The sequence below is a fragment of the Melanotaenia boesemani genome, chromosome 23 (genome assembly GCF_017639745.1).
Source record: "Melanotaenia boesemani isolate fMelBoe1 chromosome 23, fMelBoe1.pri, whole genome shotgun sequence".
NCBI classification, from domain to species: domain Eukaryota; kingdom Metazoa; phylum Chordata; class Actinopteri; order Atheriniformes; family Melanotaeniidae; genus Melanotaenia; species Melanotaenia boesemani.
This window is the reverse complement of record NC_055704.1, coordinates 5,484,036-5,491,526: the sequence shown is the minus strand read 5'-3', so window position 1 is coordinate 5,491,526 and position 7,491 is coordinate 5,484,036. Positions and strand designations below refer to the sequence as shown.

Sequence of the window (7,491 nt, the reverse complement as noted above, 5' to 3'; positions counted from 1 at the left end):
TATCCTGCAGCGGGAGCACATTAAGAGGATGGTAGCATCAGTCCTGCAGGGTGGAGGAGAGACATCTAGTTTTGGTTAGAAAGACCTTCCAGGGCCGAAGCCACAAAGCCACATTCTCTCTTTAAACATTGTTACGGTTCCTGATCTGTGATCATACCTCCTGCTTTACTTTTACTTTACATGATCCATTACACTGAAAGTTGTGGATGTAGCTCCATGCTAGTTTGACTGGTTATTAAAACCATCCATATTCTACTCCAAGTAGAAGATCAACACCACATCAGATGATGAAACTGAGACATTTCACCATGTGATGGAAAATATGAGCTGATAGTGAATCTGATGCAGCAACACGTCTGGAAAAAGCAGCTCCAGGGTGACGTTCAGCATGGTGTAAAAAGTAGTTCCAGGGAGATGTTCAGTATGGTGTAAAAAGTAGTTCCAGGGTGATGTTCAGTATGGTGTAAAAAGTAGTTCCAGGGTGATGTTCAGCATGGTGTAAAAAGTAGTTCCAGGGTGATGTTCAGTATGGTGTAAAAAGTAGTTCCAGGGTGACGTTCAGCACGGTGTAAAAAGTAGTTCCAGGGTGATGTTCAGTATGGTGTAAAAAGTAGTTCCAGGGTGATGTTCAGCATGGTGTAAAAAGTAGTTCCAGGGTGATGTTCAGTATGGTGTAGCATTCCCTCTTCGTCTAACAACTGTCTGGAAACGTCTGGGAAGTGAGGAGACCAGTTGCTGGAGTTTGAGGTGAGGAATGTTTTCCCATTCTGGTCTCATGTTTGAGATCTTCAAAGTCTTCACAATTTTATGTTGAGGAACATTTTTCTGAAATTGTTCCACAGTTTTAGTGCCAGTTTTTCTCAGATTGGTAAACCTCTGTCCATCTTTCCATCTGAGAGACTCTGCCTCTCTGAAATGCTCCTTTTATACCCAGTCATGTTACTGACCTGTTGCCAGTTAACCTGATTAGTTGTCAAATGCTCCTCCAGGTGTTTCTGGTTTGTACCAGTTACTTTTCCAGCCTTTTGTTGCTCCTGTTTCAACTTTTTCCAGAAGTGTTGCTGCATCAGATTCACTATCAGCTCATATTTTCCATCACATGGTAAAATGTCTCAGTTTCATGTTGTTGATCTTCTACTGGGAATAAAATATGAGTTGATGAGATGTGGAAATCATTGAATTCTGGTTTTACATTTTACACAGAGACACAGCTTTTTGGGGCTGGGCTTGTATGGCATGAATACACTCTGTTCTCTATGGGATTCTTCAGTCTTAAGTCTACAAAGGTCTTCTGACCGAGTTTAAAGCTTCAACACAAGTTCCAGGAACTGGAACAGGAACTATGAACATACTTCAAAGTTCCTAAACTTAAAAAGAGAGCTCCATCCTTCCATCCACCACCTTGAGGTCACATGATTTTAACCAATACTGCATTTCTGGTAAAACTGATGAAAATTTGTCACTGGAAGCTGTGAATGTGAGGAAAGTTCTGCACCTGAACACACCTTTAACATCTCTGTCTAAGCTTGTTCTCCAGACCTTCTCTTTTTGGATCCAGCTGACAAACAGCTTACTCTGCAGTGTGTGGACATGTCATGGGGCAGAAAACAACATCTGACAGACTTCACGGTTAAAATTCACCCAGTTTAAACGTGTTCACATGCTGGTTGGTTGATCTGACAACAGAGGGGGGTCACAGAGAGGAGGTCACATGGTTTCCTAACATTCAGGTCCAATCCTGGTCTGTTTCAGTCCACTTTGATTCAACCATCAAAAGTGGAATATTCCAGCTGATGTTATTTAGATTTCCTTGCATAATTTTTGCTCCTGGAATCTGTTGCAAACATCAGCTCTCCATGTGGTGCTCCCACTGAGCTGCAAGGTACAGAAAACTTTTAGAAAAACTAAACATGTTCTCTTTCACAAATTAAAAAAACCTGAGCTTGTACTTATTAACAATCCAGTAATGTAGATTCTGGCCACTAGAGGGCACCAATGAGCTGTTGTTATTTTTGACTGCGAGTCTGTGTTTTAGAATATTGCTGTAGAGCAGATTTTCATGATCCCCATTTATTTACTTTGGGACTAGGTCTTCAGGCTCCCAAATGTTGGAAACAAAATGTCCAAATAATAAAAATTAAGTTGTTTCATGTGAACTTGGCCTCAATTTGAAAATCACACAGGCTCTGAACACTTAAAACCTCAGGAAATCCAGAAATAAACTAGCTGTTTGATTGCTCCTGGTCAGCTTTGCTTCAGCATTCAAACATCTGTGTGGAAAAATGTGACATTGAGTCTAAATAATGATACAAATGTTCAAATTGATTAGTTTAGCCAGCAGTGAGTGGATATACCTACTCTTTTTATTTCAGGATACCAGTAAGTGGACAACGAAATGTGAGGAGGACCTCTTAAACTAACTTTTGTCCATCTAAATCTGGGAAATATCTGCCTGTAAAATGTGTTTTTGCCCCATGCAGCAGATTGAACCCATTAACAGGACTATACAGGAGGTCAGGTCAGGATAAAATATGTATTCTGAAACAAAAAGGAAGATAGAAATGAGAAAAGATGTGTACATTAGAGAAACGTTGGAGGAAACAAAAGTTTGTGTTCTTAAAAAGCTGCAGACAAACAGATGAAAACAGCATCTCAGCCTGAGGTACAGGAGTGGAAATAAAAAAGGTCTGAGCAGGTTTCAGGTATCATTAGGCTACACTGTGAGGGTTCTGGTTCAGGTTCTGTAAGGCACACAGACACAGGGAATACGGCATCATGTGTGCTGAGCTGTAGCCGGAGGCGTGGAGAGCAAATGAAAGGTTATGAAACTCGTCCCCTGAGTTTGGAGCAATGCCATGTCGTCTAAAACCCGCTGCAGTGATCCGGGTCAAGAGGGGGTCAGATTTAAATCTCTCCAGTTTGTAGACAGAGTCGGGATTTCTTCCTGATGAAACCACAGAGACAAACTAGGAGCTGACTTCCGATCATCCCCTGGTCACATGACCCTCCCAGCAGATCCCTTCTGATCCAGTACTCAGGCAGGTCTGAAGTCTGAGAGCATCCCAACACGAGCATGCACAGCTGAGTTGATGGTAACAAACCACTGGGTGGTGCTGGGTGGAAGGTGGAGCTGACAATAACAGTACCAGGTGGGTAATGAATTCTTAGAGGAAACAGCGCCCTCTAGTGACTCAGGAGCATATGATGAAATAAAAACCTCTGAAGGAGTTAGAAACCCACTCTTCATCTCCAAAACCATCATGAACAGAGGACTGTGTGAGGTGTGTGTGTGTGTGTTTAAGTGTGTGCATAAATTACAGACTGTGGATATTACAAAGAATACGGGGGGTGGGCATGAGTCTGTTTATAATCGTGCATGTGGCGGTCTCAACCTGAAGAATCTAAATGCTAAAAACTTGCCGTAAAAAGTCTGTGAACGTCCAGGTGTGGACCAATCAGCAGTCTCAGAATAAAAGAAGGCAGGGCCGCTTGTGCTCCTTATGTCAAATCCCTGAGCAAAGTCACTGAACATTCAGAACCCATTGGCCAAGGCGTAGGCACAGAAAACAGGAAGTTGGAAACAGGAAACAGGAAGTGGTAAACAGGAAACCAACATGTCCTCCTCTCTATGAGCCTCCGGTCTCGGGCAGCGGTCTCATTCCCGGGGCCGATAGGAGCTGTAGTATCTGGGGTAGAGGGGGGTGTAGTGGCTGGAGTGGTTGGAGGGGGTGGAGGGAAGGTAGGAGCTGGACGGGGTGAAGGTGGGGGAGGAGAAGTAGGAGGGTGAGTAAGAGGAGTAAGGGGATGAGGACGTGTAGAGGACGGAGGAGCGCGCCATGCTGGACAGGGGCCGAGTTCGAGGGGAGGGGCTCCATGTGGGGCGTCTGAGACCCAGACTGGGGGTTCTGTAGGGGGAGGAGGGGGTTGAACCGGGCTGGGTGGACCGGATGGTGCTGGGGGGAGAGGAGGGGTGAGAGTCAGAGGTGTAGAGCCTTGGGAGGCCTGAGCTGCGGGGAAGGGTGGGGGAGATGTTGACACTGAAACTGTGGGAGTCAACCACGAACGTCCGGACCCCAAGGGTCCACTGGGAGTGAGCCAGTCTCAGGGGGGAGGATGGGGTCTGGGTGGAAGGGGAGGATGGGGCTTCTAGAGAGGGAGGGCTTTCTGGTGGGGGGCCGGCAGAAGGTGAGGACGGGCTGCAGGGGGGTTTGAGAGAGGTTGGGGAGGTGAGGGCTGAGGCCAGGACGGCGGCAGCAGTGCTGACCACCGAGGGGCTGAGGGGGTTGTCAAAAAGACCCAACGGGGGGCTTGAGAGGCCTACAGAGGGGGCGCTGCCAGGGTCCAAAGCCGACACGGAGCCTTGGGTTAGGTTGGAGGCTGAGGGACTTACTTTGCTGGTCTTCCCGCGGGCCAACCTGCCCCCCCGGGTGCGGTGAGACTGCTCCTGATCAAAGGCCAGGTCCTCCAGGCGCTGAGTGAGGGCCAGTTTCTGCTGGATGGCCATTCGCAGGAGGGAGTTCAGAGTCTTCTTCTCGTCCTCGGCTGCAGCCAGTTGCCTCTGCATCTCATCCAGCTGGGTCACGTACTCATCACACCTGGAGGGGGCACAAGGTTCAGCAGGTGCAGCTGGAAAAACATCATAATCGAGGAATATGTGAATGTCACTGACCTGGTGGCAAACATGGCTCGCAGAGAGGAGAAGGTGGCGGCATCCTCCTTCAGGGCCTTCAGCTCGTTCCTCAGCTTCATCATGGTGTCCGTCACCATGGACTTCTCTGCCTCATATTTACTCTTCAGGTTGGATAAAGCCCCCTCTGCTGTCTGGAAAGAAAAACACACACTCTGTTTCATGAGGTTCTAAAATCTCATTCCAGAAACATATCAAAAACAGCAACCGAACGGCTTAAAAACAGGCTGAAGCTTCATGTAGCATTTAGCCATTAATACACTGGGTGTCAGATTCCCACCAGCAGTTTTACCAACAGTTTCCACCTGCCCTCCTCTTCACCAGGACCACATTCTAGGAACGGGTCAGACCTCTTTAATTCTTGGTGTGATAGATGGAAGCAGGTGGTGGAATCCTTCCTCAGAGGTTTCACTCTATATCAACAGGACAGCATTACACAGTTGCTGCACATCCATGATGAGAATCTCCCGTTCCACGACATCCCAAAGCTGCTCTAATGGACTGAGCTCTGGTGACTGTGGAGGCCGCTGGAGTCCAGTGAACTCATTGTCATGTTCTAGAAAGCAGATGGAGATGATCTGAGGAATGGACATGGTCAGCAACAATACTCAGGTAGACTGTGGTGGTTAAACCAGGCCATGTTAGTACTAAGGGGACCAAAGTGGGCCAAGAAAATATCCCCCACACCATTACACCAGCAGCAGCAGCCTGAAACGCTGATCGAAGGCAGGATGGATCCATGTTTTCATGATGTTTCCAGCAAATTCTGAGCCTAGCATCTGAATGTGGAGCTGAAATTGAGACTCAGACGAGCAACATTTCTCCATCTTCTATTGTCCAGTGTTGGTGAGTCTGTGTGAGTTGTAGCCTCAGTTTCCTATTCTTAGCTGACAGGAGGCACCCAGTGTGGTTTTCTGCTGCATTTTGGTCCAGACAACTGCTGCTCGCTGGATATTGTCTCTTCTTCAGACCATCTCTGAAAACCCCAGAGATGGTTGTGGGTGAAAATCCCAGTAAATACTCAGATCAACAACCATGCCACGTTCAAACTCTCTTAAATCCCCTTTCTTCCTCATTCTGATGCTCAGTTTGAACTTCACCACGTCTACATGACTACATGCTGCCATGTGATTGGCTGGTTGGATTTTAGTGTGAACAGCAGGTGAACAGGTGGAGCTGATGAAGTGGACAGTGAGTAGAAATAACTTAATGAGGACTTACTGTTTAGTTCAGAAATCTGAGTCCCGGTTTCAGTTCTCCATGAAAAGCTTTAGATGATGTGAACTCACCTGTTTGTTGGCCTTCAGCACCAGTCTGAGGGTGGCTATCTGCTCCCTCTTGGTGCTGAGTAAGGACTTGAGCTTCAGGACCTCCTCCATGCAGCTCTCTTTGTCCTTGTCTAGCAGAGGGGCCAGTTCCCGGGCTGCAGCTCTCTGTCTGGACAGCTGTAAGGACATGTCTACTGCCCGCTGGAGGTGCTTCACCTACAAGACCACAGATGGAGGGGAGAGGAGGTGACCACACAACGGACAGGAGGATAGAACATGGACTAGCTCGTTCTTCAGATGGAAAAGAGAGGGAGGAAGGAGATGATGGGGAATTTGGCCTGTAACAGGGATTTAATCTAGTGGAACAGAGGAGTGGCAGGAAGGAAGAAAGGAGGAGAAACTGAAGGGTTAAAAAATGAAACACGTTTCTCTGACTAACTCAGAACGAGCGAGATCTTCTACCTGCTCTCTGATGATGGCATTCAGGTTGTAGATGTTCATGGGCTCCCTGCGCAGCTCACCGGGAGGCTCCAGGGCAGGCGACGATGAAGAAGATGACGATGATGAGGCACTGATGCTGGGAGAGCGAGTGGGAGGCGTCTGGGATGGCTCCCTCTCTCCCTCCTTCTCCTCTCTCCTAGACTCCGCAGACAGAGGCTGCTTGGATGGGGACTCGGAGGGACTCCGTGGCTCCCCCGGGATGGACGTGACGGTGGCCAACCGCCTGGCCAGACGTGGGGTCAGGAGGACTTTGCTGTTGTCTGAAGACAAGGCTTTGAGACTGGCGCTGAGGCCCCGGAGCCCTCTGCCCTGTCTGGAAAAACAGAAAGAAGAATTTCTCTTCATCAGTATTTAGAATCATCATGGAGGGATGTTATTCGTCAGATTACAAAGACGTCTTAGAGACATAAAGGCCTGGATGACTCTGAATTTTCTCCTTCTAAACTCAGACTGAGGTTCTTGTCCTTGGACCTGAGAACACAACACTGTCTTAGAGTGATGCAGGAAAACTGGTCCATGGATCTGTTCCTTCCAGACTGGACGACTGTAATTCCTGATTTTTGTTCTGAAAAGTCTCCATCTGATCCAAGATGCTGCAGTGAAGGTGCTGACGAGGATCATCAGAGATCATATTTCTTCAGTTTTATCTTCTCCTCTTCAGCTTCCTGTTAAATCCAGACTCAGATCTAAAATTCTTCTCCTCACATATAAAACTCTTAGTGACCAAGATCCACTGGATCTTAAAGATTTCAGAGTTTCAGATTTTCCCATCAAAGCTTCACTCTCAGATTGCAGGTTTACTGGAGGTTCCTAGAGGTTCTAAAAGTACAACGGGAGGCAAAACCTCCAGTTATCGGACTCTACCTTCAGATCATCTTTAAACTTTTCTTCCTGATAAATCTTATAGAGGGTCTGGCTTGGTGACCCTGATCCATCCTTTAGTCCTGCTGCTAGAGGCCGAGGCTGCTGGGGGACGTCCCATGATGCACTGGGCTCCTCTCCGCTCTCTTTAGTCTCCATGTAGAAATATCTGAC

General features: G+C 47.4%; 1 protein-coding gene across 3 annotated transcripts in view; it reads right to left on the bottom strand.

The window, feature by feature from the left end:
• Positions 1–2,055: 2,055 nt before the first annotated feature.
• Positions 2,056–7,491, bottom strand: part of LOC121634574 (protein bicaudal D homolog 1-like) — a 30,471-nt gene continuing 25,035 nt past the window's right edge. For all 3 annotated transcript variants that reach the window (XM_041977315.1, XM_041977316.1, XM_041977317.1), the window contains exons 8-11: positions 6,418–6,769; positions 5,977–6,171; positions 4,670–4,821; positions 2,056–4,595 (exon numbers count right to left, since the gene is read on the bottom strand). In XM_041977315.1, the coding sequence (XP_041833249.1) occupies positions 3,656–4,595; positions 4,670–4,821; positions 5,977–6,171; positions 6,418–6,769 (1,639 nt within the window). In that variant the 3' untranslated portion in view covers positions 2,056–3,655. The remainder of the gene's footprint in view (positions 4,596–4,669; positions 4,822–5,976; positions 6,172–6,417; positions 6,770–7,491) is intronic.